This window comes from Dermacentor silvarum, chromosome 1, assembly GCF_013339745.2.
Source record: "Dermacentor silvarum isolate Dsil-2018 chromosome 1, BIME_Dsil_1.4, whole genome shotgun sequence".
NCBI lineage: Eukaryota > Metazoa > Arthropoda > Arachnida > Ixodida > Ixodidae > Dermacentor > Dermacentor silvarum.
In genome coordinates this window covers 33,033,611-33,053,483 of record NC_051154.1, presented here as the reverse complement: position 1 = coordinate 33,053,483, position 19,873 = coordinate 33,033,611, and the positions used below count along the sequence as shown (strand labels likewise).

General features: G+C 43.1%; 2 protein-coding genes across 3 annotated transcripts; one reads left to right on the top strand and one right to left on the bottom strand.

Moving 5' to 3' along the window:
- Window positions 1–7,473: 7,473 nt before the first annotated feature.
- LOC119459357 (uncharacterized) lies at window positions 7,474–12,303 on the bottom strand. The gene is made up of 4 exons (XM_037721162.2): window positions 12,069–12,303; window positions 11,091–11,265; window positions 10,467–10,648; window positions 7,474–8,166 (listed from the first exon to the last, which is right to left on the bottom strand). Exons 1-4 carry the CDS (start codon window positions 12,219–12,221, stop codon window positions 7,972–7,974), a joined length of 705 nt encoding a protein of 234 aa, XP_037577090.1. The 5' UTR covers window positions 12,222–12,303; the 3' UTR covers window positions 7,474–7,971.
- A 181-nt stretch (window positions 12,304–12,484) lies between these two features.
- Window positions 12,485–19,490, top strand: LOC119459365 (uncharacterized). Of its 2 annotated transcripts, none has more exons than XM_037721169.2 (3): window positions 12,485–12,643; window positions 13,536–13,753; window positions 15,352–19,490. In XM_037721169.2, the coding sequence occupies exons 2-3, from the start codon at window positions 13,555–13,557 to the stop codon at window positions 15,684–15,686; spliced, it is 534 nt and encodes a 177-aa protein (XP_037577097.1). In that variant the 5' UTR covers window positions 12,485–12,643; window positions 13,536–13,554; the 3' UTR covers window positions 15,687–19,490. The 2 variants fall into 2 exon arrangements, with proteins under 2 accessions (XP_037577097.1, XP_049522199.1); XM_049666242.1 differs by lacking the exon at window positions 12,485–12,643 and adding an exon at window positions 12,893–12,915.
- Window positions 19,491–19,873: the final 383 nt, after the last annotated feature.

Genomic DNA, 19,873 nt, shown 5'->3' with positions numbered 1-19,873 from the left:
ACCCCTAATGGAAATGTCTTCTTTAGGTCAAGAATATAGTCCCCTACGAATGTAATCGATTCATTTAATTTGACATGTGGGTTAAAATATTTTGCAACAAAGCTATGAAAGTCTTCATGGAACATCAAGCTGATATCGCATCACACACACCACCTAGAAACATTCGGCAGACACACTTTAGACTGCTCACATGTGGGAATGAGGAAGCATTGTAGTCGCTTTGGTGAAATGTTTTTGCTCAGGTATTCATCTGCTTGTCATGCATGTTGTAAACTTGCACAGCGTTCCTTCCGACACATGATGGCGGTGGTACACCTCATTTTATACACATGATTTGGTGTCGAGCGTGTTGTCATTTCCTATCACATATGTGGCTCGTACCCACTATGGGGGATCGGCCAAGAAATGGATACGCAGAGCCCACCGCACTGTGTATTGAAGGATCATTAGCGGGTGATAGATGACAATGGTGACCCGCACTCTATCAAAAGTGTTGTGCGAGCTTTTGCATATAGGGAAGACGCGATACCGGGTTGTGTAAGACACTGAGAAATTTGACATCAGTCCGAGCATTGCTTGACGTTTTTTTACTCTTTGCGCCGTTACCCATTTTTAGTACCATGTCTTGGTCATGCTGCCGCCATACTTTCGCGAAATGGGGCATATAATGCTTTTGCATTAAAAAGAAAAAATGGGACAGACTTTACTTGTCATGGCATTCAGAGGGTTGTGTTGTTTCCGAGCTCAGTTCAGCCAAGCAGACAATGATATGAGTATGGTCTCTGGTGTGAAGAATGATCTTAAGAGATATTCTCAGCATTGATGTCATCTACAACAAGGCTTCAGCTCTCACGTGTGTCAGAAAGTGAATATTCTGCAAGTGGATGAAGCCGGTCAAGTGTGTAGGCAAGGTGAAGTCGCCCCGGATACCAGTCCACAAAAGGCATGATCTGCATGACCAACACGACGTTAAACAATTTTGACTTAGATCATCTTTGGAGTTGCACATTACTTCTTGAGCGGCAACATTACAGCAAGCAATGAAAGATTTGGTTCAAGTTCACCAGATGCCTTTAGAATTTGCACCTTAATACTACCAGCAAAAGCAGGCACTTAGTAGTAACACACGTCCAATGCGAGTAAAAGAGGAGATGGGGGAGATGGGCACGCAACGCTACACAAAGTGGTTGGTGGAAAAACTGCTGGGGCATTTGCCTCCGAGAAGTGTTCTTGTCATGGCCAATGCACAACAGCTTAAAGTGTGCCAAAAATGACATCCGTAAAGAACAATAATAAGCAAATGAAGCAGTTGATCCTTTGTCATCCAGCAGACAACAAACACGATAGTGGATCGTCACGTTGCTGAAGGTTATCATCTGGCTGTGTGTTGCCCTGATTGGCTTACAAGGCCCATAGCTATGGCTACATCGCACCGAGGTGGTACGATGCTACTACCACATAACAAACAAATGTTTAGAGCATATGCGCACTGTATGTGCATATGTAAACATGAAGTGGTTAAAGTACGATGCGAGGTGATCCACAAAATCCACGGTTCAGTCAGTGTTTGCCAGGCGGCGACTATGCTCGATGTCACGGCCAATACATGCTCATTCTTTGTAGCTCACGTTTCCCATACTCTATCTCAGTAGTTCCTTGCAGCACTGAGGAAGCTGTAGGGCTCCTTAGCCAATAGGAAGGCTGAATGCCCTCAAAATGTGTTCAGCCACGCTGTGTCGGCTCAGCTTTTGACAACCTCCACTGTTGGTGGAGTGACGCTACAGATGTTTTTGTGTTGTAACTATAGGCTGCGTTTCCGTGAATGCCACAGCGGGGCTTCACTTCATCGATAGGCTTTCTGAGCAGTTCAATGCAGCCTCCTTAGCCAGTTTTAGTGAGTGAATGCCCTGATAAATGTTCACACGCGTCGCACTGTCCGCTTGGCGTTTGCTCGCCACCGTCATCACGTATCACACTAGAGCGGAGTAGTAAATTAATGATGCAGTGAACAATTAGGCTTTCGTAGCATTCCACATCGCCAACGCATCACTAGCTCTAATGCTGTGGCGACGTCTGCTAAATGGAAATCAAACCACTTTTACTGCTCGGCGCTGCCTCTGTAGTCCTAGCAGCGTGCAAACAAACATCTGATCTCAATAATGACAAAACATGCCTAATGCTTTGTGCTCAGCGTGAGACGAGACTAAGTGATGATGGATTTTACCATTTATTTGTTGCTGTCAGGGCGGAGAGCCAGAAACGAGCTCGAATTGGGATCGAAGCGGGTGGTCTGGGTGCCCCTGCCATGTTGCTACGTAATCACGGTTAGGGTGGCTATTAAATGTTATTGGTGGTAACTGCCACAGTAATTCACGGTATATGACATGCATGCGCAAAGGGCCTAACATCTTGCGTATTGCTGTAACGTATTTGTCAAGCAAAAATAAAATTCTCTAATCCTGCCAGTAATCAGACAGTTAAGTTCTGAACTATTTTCTGCTGTGCAAAGATAGTGTGTATTCACCTCATACCTTCGGCAGTGCTGCAAGTAACTTGTGAGATAGAATATATCGTCACGTGTCCTGAAGACTTTAAAACGGGGAAGCTCAATTTTCAGAGGAAGCTTTTTGCAGATTTTGTGGAACAGTCGAGCATGGACATATTGAATTCCATGGGGATTATAAAATAGTGCGAGACATCAGACTGGCAGCTGTAGAATTATTATGTTCAGGAAATGCTATATTTTTACACGGGATCTTCAAGAGGTTTTTTTTTTTTTACTTGGATAATAGACATCCATGTTCAGTACAAACGAGCTTGATTTAAATTTAAATGTCATGTGTGACATTTTTGTGGGAAAAATTGGGAAGCTTTACATATTTTTGGCAAGAATATGGGAATTGAAGGGTTAACTTGAAAAAGGAGAGCAAACATGCAAGAACATACGTCTATTGTGGCCCCAAAGGAAGCTTTGTATGTGTGTGTGCACGTGCATGTGCAAGATTTATGCTCAGCAGGTCTGACAGTTTCTTTCAGCTTGCCCACTTATTTGCATGTGTGTGTTATTTGTACAGCAACTGCATAGTTGGCTGGCCAACAACCTGCAGTGTCGTTTTTCACTAAATCGGATAAATGCATCTCGTATCATTTTGCCGGCAAGTTGGCTACTTGTGCCATTCTTAGCAAGAAAAAAAGGTGCCTACCATAAAAATAGAATCATTTTGCACCCACCTTAATTTGGTACAAACAAAATAGCACTAAGACATGCTACACTTTCTAGTTATATGCTATTTCAACTGCATGGCAACACTGTGACAAATATAGTGTAATGCAGCAGTTTTGGATGTTGCAGCCAAAATCTTAATGGCACTTTACAGTGGTCTCAAAACAGTTGCAGTGCTACCAAGAATGTGGCTAAGCATAGTGGTACTTGTAGCATAAGCTTTAAAAGAGTACATGGGTGGAACACTTGCATGGGCTGTAATGTTGCAGATAAGTGTAGCCTTTCAGCTGCGGCACACTGGCTGATTAGAATAAATGTTTAGAAAAGTGGGCAAGCTTGTATAACTTCGTAAAGAAGTGGAAATGGAACTGCTGTAGGCAGTCTTCTTTGGACGTTTATGCTATTCACGAAATTGTTATATTTTGAAGCAATCCATTTTGTTTTCCATTCTTTTCTTATCCATGACACTGAATGACAAATGCCGGTGATAACAGTGGCACAGCTCCGAGCCAGCCATGAATGGCAGAATGAATGGAAAATAAAATGAGATATGGCATTTGCCTCCTTCTCCCAAAATTTCATTGTGCATGGATACATGTTCTTTAGCACATGCAGTTGACTTATGTTTACATTCACTTATTTGTCCTGTTGGCTAAGTTGTGTTCAAAAAGCATAGAACTTGCCTGATCTTTTTGGAAGAAAAAGCCAATTATTTCAGGTAACTGTGTTCGAAGTAGACACTCAGTGACAAGTATGAGCACTAACCATCATACTAACAATACAAATGTGCCACCTGTCATGTGCATGAAATGAAGCAACATGAGTAAACCACGGAGAAATACATTGCAGCACAATGGAAAGGGATTCAGGATGTGGAGCTGCAAGAACATCCCATACAAGTGTGTGAAGTGAAACCATGAACAGAAACTGCATGCACAGGCAGAAAGATATGCAAGCTGGCAGTGGTGACAGGAGCTGGCGTGCACATTAACCAATTTAGAACCACTGGTAGCATCTGCATGATTGTGGCAGTCTAAGCTGGTGTAGTGGTAGCATGACAGACCTCCATTTATTTTCACATACGAGGCAATGCAGGCCACGTTTTTCTGTGTGTATATTGGTGCTCTTGTGCTGTTGTCTGCACAGTGGCCCCTTCAACATGCAAGTACAAACTACCATCACAAGGTATTTCAATTAAATGAGTAACTCGGTGCAAAATTGACCTTTCTAATATTAATATGAACTAATCATGCACATCTCGATGAGGCAGTAGTCGGCTAAACAGTGTTGGAGCCATAATAAAAGTCTACGTAGTGTAGAGAAGTCTGTGGAGGAAAAGGGAAGCACATTTGCTAGAAGATTAGCTTCTTAGCAATCTGACAAGCTGGTTTTGCCCAACTTTAGTCTTGTGCCTAATGTGTGTTGCCTTCAATGTATTGTTGTAAGGCCATTCGTATTGCGGTGTACGGTATACTTTTCAGAAGACAACTAGGATTGTTTAATTCAATCAAGACTTCAACCCTGTGACAAGGTTGACAGTAGTGGTGCCATAACCAGTGGATGTAAATGAAGGGGCACAATGCCACCACTGTGTTCTGGTTCAATGTTTTTCACGCTTTATTGAACCAGTGTCGCATCTAGGAGTGTAGTACTTTTGCGCAAGAGACTATGTACAGTACACATCAAAAGTCTTCATGAAGTGCTTTTCATTGCAATAAACTGCGTGGCATCATGTGCCTAGTATGCCATGCCTGTAGGAGCGAATAGATGAAGCCCTCTTGCCTACACATGAATGTGCTCAAGCCCGTGTGTACCACACAACGTGCCATTTAAATGTGTTGGAGCTGGAGTGTTAAATGTGTTAAATGGCTGGAGTTATTGAAGGCTGCACTTGCATGTGCAACCACTACAATGCTCATCTCAACATTTGGCGATATTGAAGTTTTAAACAAGTACTGACACACATTTTTCAAGTTGTAGAGAGACCACCACATGCTCCTTGCACATAAAAAGATGACTATTAGCAAGTATTAAGGTACAAAAACACCTGTAAAATATTGCAATTTGATACTAAAGTTAGTCTTAAAATGTTGTACCTGGCGTCATCAACACTATCGTGACAATGCGACATAGAGCAAAGTTTGCTGACATTGTGCTGCAACATGGCTAAATATGATAACATTCATTCCTTTTGGCTGTGCTTGCGTGTGCCAGCCACAGTGATCACAGAAACTAAGCGAGCTAATGTATCATGGCGCATCGGCCTCCTAGGTACTGAAACTGGTTCATAGTTCGTTTGGAGAAAAAAAAAAGCTGAAATAAATGCCATGCCAGTACTTATTCGAAAATTCATTTATGAGGGCTTAAATGTGCACTGAAATCTAAAAAAAAAAAAAAATACTAAAGCATTTTTGCATTCTGCCCTCTCACCATGGCTGGAAAATAAACCTGTGAACTTAAATTGTCATTGTCTGCCATTGTGCTGAAACCCTCATCCCTTACACTAACATCAGTGTCATACTTTCACTCTGAATGGGCATTCAAAGCTGCTGCCATTGAATTCAGGCAAGAGAATCCTGCAGAGATAGAAATGGCTGCTTGCAGCTATGAATTTACGCGGATGCCCTGCCTGCACAGCATTAAACGTGTTGGCAGTGCGCCCTCGTGGCCGCATGCTCTTGGAAACTTGAGCTCCTCTGTGCAGGTAAAAAGACCCCACAGCTGAATGGAGAGTTTGCTTGTCCTAAGAGCAATTAAGAGATATTGAGATTGCACATGACGCTAGCATAACCAACTAGGAGTGCTAGTGAAATCTATATTCAAATGTGGCAGGAAGGTCAATTCTTAAAAACACATGCAGTCTAATACTACTACTGTGTAACGTCAGTATTAAGAAACAAGTTCAAAGGTGAACGAAACCTTTAAATACGCCTTAAGTACTCGTGTACATTATTGCTACATGAATTGAAACACTTAAACTACAAACTAAACTCGGTTGAAAAGTTTGGCAGCTAATCAAAGGGGCTATCAGAATAAGGCCAGATTTCATGAAAGTCAACGTACCATTTTATATGCACAGAGGAAATGCAAATTTTTAATGACTATACTAGCTGGGCCAATTGGTGCACATTTCTGGATCTAATGGAATTAATGTTGCTATCCTCAAGAATGTTTAAAGAAATCACAAGTTGTTGTCTTTTTTCTTTTTTTGTACCAGCAGACTATAATCATGGTATGAGCTAGGCCTTGGTTCTTTTAACGTGCAATAAATGGTTAATTATACCATGCTTCACAACAACGAATTCAAAATTGGGCACCAAGTGGAGCACAGCTTTTGGCATGTTGAGCAGGACTCTTACACACAACAAAAATTGGAAGTGGTGAGTGCATGGTATTACAAACCGCTGACGCACAGGTTTGACGGCCCAGTGCAGTGGTCCCAGGCCACACTGTGATTGTCCCGCCGAAAGCTGAACTCGTTAGGCACTCGATGCGGTAATATGGGAGAGGGTGAGAAAAGTGCTCCACACTGAGAGAAGCAACAGCAGAGGATGATGCTTACCCTGTGTTGAATGTGAGAAAAGCAGAGTGAAGGTAGAAAGAATGGATGATGCAGCACACAGCCATATTTTGTGACAAGGTCATGTTGATTGTGACCACTGTACCAGGCTGGCTGATCAGCGATATGGAATACCACATGACCACAACCTCCAACAGAGTCCTACCCAACACACCCTGTGCAACAAAGCCACGCTCCACTTTGCGCATTTTGAACTGGACACATTTAAAGATGCAATTTGGTCCGCGCATATCGAACTGAGGCCATACACCATGGTTAGAGTTGACAGCTATCCAAGATAAAATGTCTGTGCTACCCCTTTAAGCCAACTGTGCAGACACCATACCTTCATCAGCACCAAGGCTCAAGACCTCTCAGAAGTCAGCTAATTTCATTTAACCTGAATACCTGCAGCAATTTAAGGGCCATAAAATTTGTGCTGCTGCAGCAGTAACAGCAGCAATAAAGCTGAAATAAACGGATAGCAACTGTACATGTCTACAGCATACTCCTTTATGTCAATTTTTTAAAACGAAGATTGCTAATTATAATGCCTTCATTCTTCACATAGCTGATAACCTCTGGGCAAATAAAGGTGCAGCGACATTGTCCACATAGTATGGCCATTCACATGGCCTTGACTAGTAATGGAAGTTGCATAACCCACGAACCCAATCATGGACACATATCATTGGGCATGCTCCAGACCCAAGATATTTATTACAAGCAAAGTACTCATCACAGTTACTTAAGTAAGCTTGGACCAAATATACAGAAAGTGGGATAAAACACCTTCAATTACTCTGTAGTGTTTGTAAATACAAGTTAAAACAAAAATTTCCTGTATGCAAGTGGAATGGTAGAAAAATAATCTGGACTACATGGCTGGTGCTAATGTGCATTTGTAATCGCTAGGCCAACATATGTTCTAAGCTGCGCAGTACTTGGCTAGTAACACGTGTGTAACCAGTACACTACTCAATCATCTGAAGCAACCTGCACCATTTGTACTCTAGTAAAGCATCACATTCTGGCCAGTAGCCCAATTCTGCTGTGCATTGCCTTCTCACACTGAGCAGATGGAACTAAGCAGAGCTGACTCCAATCTGGTCAGGCCTAGCCGTGTTGTGCACTCTGCCACCAATAAGCGGGAATAAGTTATGCTAGGTTGGATACCACGTGCTATGCTTCACAGTGACAAGATAGGACTCCACCCTCGTGACAAGTGAAGAATTTTGCGCTTTGCTTCAGCTACACTGCTCTGGCAACTCGAGTCTGATGGCATCTGCAGAGGCAGAATGTGAACATTGAAGTTGAGTTGCTTCAGTTCATCCAACCCAAGTATGGTTGATATGTCTTCCACACTTTTAGCTCCCGGCAGATCCTGAAAAATGCACAACACACCACAGTTAGCTTCATGCCTTCTAGAAGTACTTTTCTAGCTATAAATGAAATTCAACAAGCCAACCCTCCTCAAACCATGGTCTACAGACAAAAAGGCATTATCAAGAGATTTCAAGGGGGTGTTCACCAGGACTGCTATAAAGGCTTGCCACTGATGTGCATCATCTAACAGACGAGCAAGTGAGGCATCTAGTGAGGTACTTGTGATGATGATGTGGCAGTGTTTTGTGGTGCAAGGGCCAGATGTGGCTAAAGGTGTAGTGAGGTACTTGTGAACTATCACTTAAAAGCCATGTTCTACACATGAAATAAGGTCAAATTGAAAAACAGAAATAGGGTTGACGACAATTCACACTGGAGACTTAGACTATTTTTAATACAACCCGAGATCGGCATGCTCACTCCTGACATGCAACACGACTTTCCTCATAGATGATACACTACGAGTTACGTATAAAGCTCTTAGGCTTCCAGTCTCTTTATTTTGAGTCTTTATATTAAGAAATAAATTGGCGAGTGTTTTTGTTTTTAAAACATCAGTTCCTTCTAGCCTAAAGATGTAAAAAAAAAAGGGGGGGGGGGTAATGAAAAGTGAAAAATAACAGCCCGCCTAATTAAAAGACATTGAGGTGAGCTTGTATGTCCTCTTTTAACCAGGGCAGAAGCCTGACTAGCAGCTATGTTATTTCTCAATTTATATGTTAAGCCCTTGCTATTTGTCATGCATGCTGATCTGCGTGTTAAGAAAATTGTCAGCCATTTTTAAATCAGTCGACAAAGTTAAAAACCATGGCACAATATAAAGTGAAGAGACATTACTAAAGTATTATTATGCAACAAAAGGACTTGGACGGCAGAGAAGAACACACACACCTTGCACTTGGTGTGTGTGTTCTTCTCTGCCGTCCATGTCCTTTTTTTGCGCAATAATACTTTAGTAATGGACTACCAACTTGCCCGGAATGCTGCTCTCATGAAGAGACATTAACCCCCTGACAGTTAATGTTTCTAGCTCTGCCATGACGACCCTATGATACAACATACTATGATCCATGTGTGGCCAAGGAAGTAAAGCTGTATGAGTACAGCCAAGTTAGCGAATCCTCGTGATACCTAGGGCAACTTCCATTGCCTGTCTAATTAGGCCTATGGGCTGCAGGAAAGACGAGCCACAATATCCCATTTGGGAAAAACAAGTGATAATGTACTGTTAACTGATTTCATTACTGATCTGCTACCTGTGAGGAACTTGAAAACATTTTTCAAGATTCTAAATGAGGAATACTATTTCTTTTTCTTCTTAAATCCGCGCAGCCAACAGCAAAAAAATTTTCAAATGCTGTCTACAGACTTTCTCACACCTAATGTATATTTCAGCATGCCCAGGGCCACAGATAAGCAATAATAATGTTCTGAACTGCAAAACAACAATTGTCATGAGCTTCACTCACTGTTTGTACAATTTAACAAATGAATTGTTGAGCTGCCCTTGTCCTTATGAAAACAGGTTTCTGTTTCCTGCTAGTTCAATGTAAGAACAAAGTGAAATCTTAGACCTCTCGCAGATTGTGTTTCAATTAACCTGCTGCATCTGGGTGCTGCAGTAAACTGGCGTAGTGGTCCTATTAATAGCAGGGGATAGGGATGGACCTCTGCTTGGGGTGGCAAGAAGCAGCATTTGTGTAATATTCTTTCAGCTATGTCTGTATTTTGCAGATTTCAAGGTAGTACTAAGTAAATGATGCACATCACGGCTGCACTTTTGGGAACTGATATCCATGGTGGCTGCAATGATAGCATTTCATCACACCTGTTGAGAACCCAAGAAACCATGCTTTTTTTAGAATTTAGCCAATCTGATGATTCTCTAACTAGTGAATGCTTTCTGCCTTCGTTATTATAATAATTATGAAACCCTGGAAAGTTGGAAGCCTGGATATAATGTGCATATAGTTCACATAACATCAAGATGACCTCTTTTTTTAATGTTTTTCCTTAATAAATTCAATATTTATGGGGTTCCTGAATAGCCTATGAGCAGGTGAAGCGGTCTGCGACTGCTAGCATTTCACAACCACTGTAATAAGCTATCAAAAGCGATGTACTGTGCATGCAATGAGAGTGTTTTCCAAATAATGCCTCGGCACTAAACAACTTTTAAAATTCTGCATGCACTGTATTTTTGCGTGATTGCTTTTCTGTCTTATGCAAAAGGGCTAGTTAAATACTACAGCACTACTCACATAGAAGCGAGGCATACATGGGGTGCATTATACAAACCTGTTTATTGGCAAGCACAAGAATCGGCACATTTTGTAGACGTTCATCTTGCAAGATTCTGCGGAACTCGTGAGCAGATGAACGCAGCCGCTGGGTATCGGCAGAGTTGACCATGTACACAAGAACACTGGTATCATGAAGAAAGTTTGGCCAGTAAGGTCGCACCGTTTCAGAACCACCCACTGAGAAGAGAAAAAAATAGGTCGGCCTTTTTGTGTTATTATCAACCAATGCTACTGCGTGGCAATTAAAGAGCTTTTACTTACACAAGACCTATTTCATAAACAAACAACTTCACAAGTCCCAAACGAGTATGAGCAATACATGCAACACCCTGTCAAATGGCCATGTTGAGCACTGCTGCCACATGGTCATTTTCAAGCATGCTTGAAATCTTGCTCGTTGCAATCACGTTCACAATCTTGTTCAATGCAGATTGAAAGTGCTTTTGCAACAGAGTAGGTTTTACACCTAAAAGCAATGCCATTTGTTTAACAGGATGCCATAGTAGGCTATGCATTTCAGTAGCCTGAAGTATTTTAGCGTGGACCCCCACAAGCCCTTGATTATTAGTTAAGAAGCTATAGAAACTATGAACAACAGGCAGGAAGATTCGAAACTTACATTCCCAAAAGTTCAGGGATGAACCGTTCTCAGAGTTGATGCAAACCACGTTAAAGCCTTCCGTTGGCGGCGGGTGTGTCGACGTCGCATCTGGTCTTGACAAGTGCAACAAGAGGCTACTTTTGCCAGCATCGTCTAGTCCCAAGACAAGGATTCTTTTTCCTCCATCTGCACACTGAAAATTTTCACCTGTTAAGGTAAATGGCGGGATTTTTAACATCTCAAAGTAACATCTTAGAGGGCTCTAGTAACAACTTGATTTGGGCGAGTTGGTTCATCTTGGGTATAACTAAGCAGCGCGAAGACGACGAGGACGACACTGCTTATACTCAATCTTGGAAGGATCCTGATCTTAGGGTTCCTGTGCAGGGTCGCGACAACATCTGGACTACGAGACACGCCTTGCAGTTCAAAGTAAGTACACGAGCATTTTTGCACACCACGTCTCCATTGAAATGCGGTCGCCGCGTCTAGGAAAAGAACCGGCGACCTAGACATCTACTGAGCCATCGTAACGGGAAATTAGGCAAGCTGACACTGACAGTTTACGACAATACTGAAGTTGTTTCAGATAAAAGTGTAGCGGGAAGTTAATAATAAAGAATTTCGGCTATATTCAACGGCTGCACGAGTGAGGCAACAGCGGTTTCGCTTTTGTACTTTAGGACCTGTAATCGCAATGTCGCTCAACAGTGTTTATGTATACACATTCAAGGAAAATAATTAAAACAACTGCTCAGAAATGTTGGCGAACTTTTTGTTTATGTTTTTTTTTCTACCACGAGATGTGGGAAGACGAGCATGGCACATGCTTTGAACACTGCGAAAAATACTTAAAAGCTAACGTGCAGCCATAATGAACAACACCAGCCATTCATAAAACTTTTCAGTCACCCTCCTGTAGGCACCACAGGTTAACCTTTTCGTAATACATCTCATTCATTACTGCAGTTTCTAATCTACACGTCGTTTCCTTACCGTTTCTTCCACGCTGCTGTAATACTTTCGAGATCTTCGTTTCCAGTAGTAGCGCAAAGTTAAGCACGTCGCCACACCCACAATAACGCAGCTTCCAATGAGAAAAGATTTCCGCGGGACACTTGTGTTCGCAAGTTTGAATAAACTGCTCATGATAAGAGCTCGCGCGCAATCACTCCTAACCTCCTACAGCGAGCAATCACACGCTGTGCTTGTTCAGAAGCTCTTGGAGGAACCCAAAGATGCCGCTAGCATCGAGCCAATCGAGCGCACGCACGGCTCGCTTCTCCAGCTAATTTTCACTGCGTTCAAAAAGATATTTACACTTACTTGCTAATAATATTTTATAAAATTATTTAAAGCAAGTTGTTTTATTTTTGCATGCCTTTTATTGGCAGCACGGAATCTGGTAAATGACTGGCGCACATGCGCACCTGGGTTCCTTGGAGGCGCATCGACATCTAAATCTCTCCGTGAACTTCCTGGCTATGCTCTTCATAAAATTAATTAGAAGTCCTCGTCAAATTATGAAACCTTATCGGTAGTTGAGCATGCATTACTTCATTTAATCCTCGGTGAGTACATGTATGCTACTATATTTGTGCAGTCGCGCGGCTGGTCAGGATAGATGAACGTTCGAGTTTCGTAACCCTAATCTTGGTTATCTTCATCCATTGATGTAAAAAGAAAATTGGGCTTTCTGGGTTTATTGTTTCTTATCATTTGCATTGCATGGCGTTGTGTAGGGAAGTAGGGGTATTCTTTCAGCGGGTGCACGAACATTCCTGACTGACACTCGTGGGATTTGTAATTTTAGCCATGGAGTTGTAATTCTAGCCATGCACAGGTACAGTATATATGGCTGAATTGCTGACATGGTTACGGCTGTTGCCAAGGTGTCTTTAACTTCCATGCAAAATTAACCAGTGCAATCTTGACAGTGCTCTATTGTGCTTCGATTACGTCGTTTAGTAGATTTGACCTTCGCTGTGGTTGTCGGAGTGCGTCGTTTAGCGTCGTCGCGGTGGCTGTTTGACAGCGCCTACTGTGTTCTAGTGTTCTCTTGCAATGTGTGCTGCATCCGACCAGCGTCAAAGGGAATCCATTCCTCTATTAAGAAGCCAGTATCTCTTGCTCTATTTTTCGTTTTTTTTTTTTTTGCGTTGGGGGCTGCCTTATAATGTACGAAGAACTTACAAGAATGGTTGCGAGGCTGTTTGTTTTGCTGGTGTCTTAACCTTGCTCAAGGGCATGTTGACGGATGTGACACTAGTGATATGCATATTGCGCATCATTCTGTTTGCACTGTTTAGCGTCTGTCATTCCGCTTGCGCCTGTGGATTTGATCGATTTTCGCCATATGTTGAGCGTGTCGAACCGTGCGCGCTTGGCATGAAAACTAATGTTATCTCTTGACGCTTGTTTCCGTCTTTTAACGTGTTCGCGTGGTGTTCATTTTGGATGCAGCTTTAACGGCACGGTAAACATGAGCACCGAGGCTGGCCAGCAGATTCCGGGCCGCAGGGCCCTGATGCCCGGTTGGATGAAAAGCCACATGGACAGACTCAACACGGTGGCTAATCTGGACGACATGTGCAGCTCTCCTCCTGAGACCGAGTCGGGCTTTCTTCGTGACATGCCACTTTCCCGCTTAACTACTCTGCCCGCTTCACAGACTCCAGCTGGTGTGTAGACTGCATGGACTTTAATATTAACCTGTTTGGGAAGTAAACTATTCAAACAAAAGCTGAAATAAAAAGCTCGTTTTAGTCAGGCGCCTAAATGCGAGGCTAATACTAAGGCTTGATTTCACAAGGGTTTTCTATTGTTGCAGCAAACCTGATTGCCACTTGCCAAATTGACCTTATGTTCTTTTAGCGATATTCCAAAAGAAGGCCATGTAAACCGTATATCACATATTTCATTTATTGACCATTAAACCCTGTATAGTTTCATTGGTGCTGAATGCAAGCATAAAGCCTGTTTCACATGGTGCGATTTTACACTGCATTTCTCCCAGCTACGTTTTCCGCAAATGTGAAGTTCGCATTGTCGTTTCACGTGCACTGTGCGCGGCTGCTGCCAATTTCACATTTGCAAGCACCTAGCAGAGGACTGAATTATTTTTGGCATCAGTTTGCTTTGGTGAAAACAAAAGGTTTATTCGATTCAGCCAAGTTTCTCTGCACCTATTAACGGTGCTGTGCACCTAGGCCTTCGATTCTCTGAGGTGCAGCGGTGCACCCTGCACCTCCATGCTCGATTCCACGGGGTGCAAGGCAAGGTGCCGCTGCGATGCAGTGCACCCTTGAACCTTGCAGTGAGTTGGTGCAGCCTGGCACACCATAACTGGCACCCATTGCACCTTTTCGTTTATGGTGCTATACACCTTTTCTGAATTGAACACACCTAAAGCAAAACAACTTGAAAACGGTTTTTGTGAAAGTTTTTTGTGTTTGAGTGCGTTACTTTATCCAATGAAAACTTAAGTAGGCAGGCCAGTGACGTCTACGATCCGTGTTATTAGTTCCTGTCCTTGCCACTTGTGCATTTTCACATACAAGTGAACATCGAAAAATCGCATGCAAGATGGGTCTGACGGCCCATTTGCAGCAAGTGCGAAAACACAAGCAAGTTCGCACCACCTATGACAGGCTTAATTTCGTGCAAAGTAACATGCACTTGCTCACTTAACTTTCACGACATTTTCTTTCTATCAGTAGACCTTACTTCTGTGGCTCTCTGCTGTACCATTCACATTAGCTTTTGCTTTGTAGTGGCTTTGCTACTATTAGTGCTGAGGCCTTGCATTAGGGGAATTTAATTTCGGGAACCTCCCATAATACTATTGCTCAGCGAAGTGTAGATTTTTTTTTTCTTTCTCCCCTGTCTGGGTTTTCATGATTCAAGTTGTAACAAAGCAAGTGAAAAGCCTGGGTGGCTTTTCAGAAGGTGTAAAAATTGCTGCACAGGTCATGCGGTTGTTGTGAAGGTTGCGGACCTATGTTCCATTCTGAAATTTTTCGAGGGAGAAATATGGAGTCCGGGGGCTGGGTGTTTAGTGACATTTAATTTTATTTTCACTCCTTGTCATTAGAAAGATGCTGCAGCCCTGCTCTTATTGCCGGTACCAACTACTCGGTGCATAACATATCAATGAGGAAACTGAAATGCGTCGTTACAAAGCACGGTGGCTTTTCTTCCCTCCCTGCACTGTTTATTAGTCACAGTTTAGGAAGTCTTGTGGCATGGGAAAATACATGAGCTACTTTTGTATTGTCAGGGGCACCAACCATCCGGGTGAGTGGCGTTAGCAAGTGTGAGCTGCCTCGACTTGCCTCGGAGGATGCCTTGCGGCACCAAGTGCTGAGCCATCATGGACCAAGCCTACAGAGCCTGGGGCGCGACAGCGGTTCGGGCAGTGAATCTGCCCACACAACGCCCTCTGCCACGCCACAAAGCTCTCCGTCGCTGGTACGGCGCGTGGTGGCAGCAGACTTGACGGCAGTTGGTGTTCCCATGGTGGATGGTAGTCGGCTGAAGCCCAAGAAAAAGCCGCCAGCGCGCTTTGCTGTCACCAACTTCGATCTTAACGCGGTTAGCCCTAACTCGTGGTGAGGGTGTGCAGTTGCCAGAGTATGAATCCAGCCAGGATGGTACAAGAATGAAAAGGATCAGCAGGTGCAGCTTGAATGGTTAGGACCAACTTGACCAGAGCACATTTGTGCGCTGCTTTAGTTTTCTTTAGCATGACAAAATGTTGTTTTAATCATTTGCTCTAAGTTGGCAAGTCTCTAACAACCCACATTGGACTTTGTACCAGATACCTTTACTGTCCATTTGAATAGCATATAATAGGCTACCTTTCAGTTTCCACCGGAATTGATGTGATCAGTTTTCTGCCTTGTGTCTCCACTCTTGACGTCTGGCCTTGTGTCCAGTACATTATGGCTAGGTTTTATTTTCTTTTCATTCATGTACCATTACCTGTTGCCTGGAGGATGTGGCCTGCCTCGGTCAAAGCAGTGGGTGGCAGCACTGAACTGTCCCTTGTTGGATATCCCCTGCTCGTGTTTTTTTTTTTTTTTTTTTTCGTGCATCTACTTGCCTCTGCTTTTGTGCTTTCAAACTCACTCTGGTGCCTACTATAGCAACTGTTCACTTGTTTTGCCTGCTGGCCCTAGCATCTTACAAGTTATGTTATCCGTTCTGCTTCTCTTTTGTAGACAATGCTGCTTTCCAGAAATTGCTGCATTTCTTTTTTTTTTTTTTTTCTTGTGTGTGTGAATAAACGGTTCACTCGCTCACTCCATATCGTGGCTTTATTTAGTTGCAGCCATGCAGTCGAATGTTCAGTTATTGCATGTTGGTTCTTCTATTCACTATCTGCATTTTCGTGTCGAATACTATACTCCATTTCGATGAGGTGCAATGCTGTGAAAGTTATGCAAGTATGGTCACCAAAATTTATTGCTCTGCGTGTTCCGTCTATGCTTCGCTGTACGCCAGCGGCGTTTGCTCGTGCAAGCATGCACATGAGGCTGCTGCGACTGTGCTGAAAATAAAAAAAAGCAATGAAAAGCAAATTGAAGTAAAACAATGTGTTAGCTGTTAGTACATGGTTTGTTTGTTTCTAAGGGTAAATTCTTTTTTCCTTTTTTCATTCAGAACTGAGCTTATATGAAAAAACATTTTCACAAAAATTGGGTCAGAAAACACTGACCTATTTCTCAGTGCAAACGCAGCCACCACAAAAAAAGTATCCCTAGCCTCCACAGTGTTGCACCTGATGTATGAAACGGAGTATAGTTCATTGTGCATGAATGCCATTTAGATTTTTCTTTCGTGCTTTCAAGGCTGACTTGTCAGATCCATACATTTTCAATTATGTTCACAAATGTGTCTGCTTGTTATAAGCTTTTTAGCCTATAGGTGCACATTTTCTTGATTCAGCCATGTAGCTGGTTTTGTGATGTAAAAAGGAAAGAGAGAGGATGCAGTACTGTGAAGTGACTGTCAAGTTCTCCTGCCTTCTTTTTTTACTCTCAAGCTCAACAGGGATGCATTTCTTTCCCACAGGTTTGTGCAAAGTTATTAAAGGCAATGCACATGCTGGAGAGTTGGGAAAGCGCTTTATAGTCTGCTCCATAATGTGGAGCTTGTTCTTTAATGAAGCAACAGCCCTGTATGTGGAAGCATGTTGCTCTATGCTTAGCGATTCCACAAAGAGGGGCTTTTGCATTTTTAAGAGCATAATTGAAATTTCCTGTCTCCCTCAAGGCATCTGCACAAAACTGTGTGAGCAATCCCTGCTTATGTCTATGCCACACTGAAGAGGGTAGTGTCGTCTAGGACCTTTTTCTATATCTAAAGTTGCTGTTATATGCGCATTCTTCATAGCATTAAATATTGAAATTATAGCTGCTGTGAATGCAGTTAGTATGCAAATTGCAATACAGCTTAGACCACTTAATTTAACCGTAGAAAGTGCAGAACTGGCTATAATGCCACCTTTCGTACCTCCTGTTTACCCCCCCCCCCCCCCTCCTCCATAGAACCTAATTTGTATGCATACTGCTTACAGTGCAGCCGTGCGAGACATATTACCGGTTATAATGCGGCTTCCACAGGAAAGTCCCCCAGACAAGTGCGATAGCGAGCACGATTGTCAGCGTGGTGTGCCGCCTGATGGTAGGGGAGAGCAAAGAGGGCAATGTGGAGGAGGGGACTCGGAGCTAACGAACAAGCATGAAAAAAAAATGCGGCTTGCGCGGCTGTTGCCTAGGCGAGACTGCTTGGGCGCTTATCAGAGGCGCGCTCCTCACTGAACCAATTTCTTTATGCTGAAGTGTTGACTGAACGCAATGTGGCTTCAGTATCATTGTGCCCGTCGTCGGCGTAAATAGCCGATATCGCGTTCGCGACCTTTACTGCTGTCAGCTTAAGCGGTATTCTGCAAATTTAGTTTGGAGCTTTTATGAGGTTTTGTGTGCAATTGGGAGCTTCCGTCGTTCCTATCAGTATGCACGCACATACAAACTTGGTAGGCATTTGCAGTAGTCGCTGTGGCAAACTTCGCTTCGCACGCGCGGCTGTCAGTTCGGCCCGTGCACGTGATCGTGTGCCCAATCTCTATGTAATCGTCTACGGGTACGAACATAAGAGCGAGTGTTCCGCAGCGGCATGCCCCCCCCCCCCCCCCCCCCGACACCTCCACCGGCTAGGCCTAACCAGCGCTTCTCGTCCAAAGTAGTTTAGTGCAGAATCAAGAACATGCGTCGCAGTGGTTGTATGGCACTTGGAAAGCTAAAGAACCACCTCGATAACAAATGTGAGGGCATGCGGGTGGCACGGGCAACACTCAAATGGGGCCAACTTCGGTGGCAGTGCTGCGGGGAATTTCGAATAACCGAGCGGTCTGAAAAATTAGCCGGCAACTTACTTTCCTTTGTGTCGTTCTTTTTATTACTATTAATATTGTTCTCTTCATGCGAACTGCAGGTGCTTGGACGTTAACCTTTCAACTTTCGTAAATTTAAATGAATGCAAAGATCCCGGTTGCTTGCTTCGTCTGAATGTTTTGCATATATGCAGCTTTTGTACTCCAGTGACTTGGTCTATGCTGTATGAGAAAAAAAAGATTTGCTGGTAGAAGTGCGAGAAGCACCGCTAAAAACTCTTAATAGGCAAACTTTATCTAAAATTTTAGTTTCCTTCAAGAAATGTGTGTTGTGTGCAGTCGTAATTGCCAAGATTGAGAGTGCGCATTCGACGACTGAATGGTTTATGAGAATGCACTGTCACAGGTGGCATTAGGTTTTAATGCCATTAAGTATGTCTGTGTGACACCTTGTGAATGCTATTACATTATAAGACATTGAACAGTTATTTCTTGTGCCACTCTGTCATAGGTATTAACAATAAGTGATGGTAGATAAGTAGCTGTTTAGAAACTCTGTTCAAATACTTGGTGGGCAAGTGCGTTCATTCTGCTTGAACCTGTCAGCTCACAGAAAGGGCTCACCAATGCAGCTACAAGCTTTCGTGCTGAAAGTTGGAACACTTTAGTTGGTATGTCCAAATGGGATGCACAGGCTCATCTAAAGTTAAAGCTGTAGCTTCATGTTGCAGAACCAAAACAGTTTTGTAGGAGTGCTGCTTTGAATATGTCCAAAATTTCCCATTGGTGTATGCCAAGCTTGACAGAACGGATACTCTTCATGGCATAGTTTGGTACAAAAAGTACTAGAAAAAAATGTAGCACTAGTGTTTGCAGGAGCTGCTTGTATGGCCAGCATGGAAATGATTGGATCTACATGGAGTTGCCTAACCTTTGTCCTTTTGGCTTCAAATGTCTTTGACTTTACAAAATGATCATATTCAAGAAAATATTGTATTGTAAATGAAAGAATTTGCAGTGATTATGCATGTGTGCAGAGCCTTTATTGTCTTCATGTGTGTGTGTGTGTGCCTTACAACAAAGTTGCAGCGGACACAAAATACCTTCGTGATGTATTCGATATTCGTTATAAACATACGGATATTGGCGGGAAAAAATTCAAGAGCGATTACAGTACTCCCTAATGCGAAATTTGAGCACAGCTCTACATGCGTTTTAATTTCGCGATATATTTGGTGGCACGGACAGTGTCTCGTGCGGCATGTTGCAAATGGAGCGAAGTGTGGCGCGACTGCCTCGCTAATGTGGAGATCGCAAGAGCCAGTGCGTGGGTGACGCGTGGCCGCAATTCACAGCAACTGCCGCTAACAGACCTCCCATACAATGCGCACTACTCTGGCGCCAT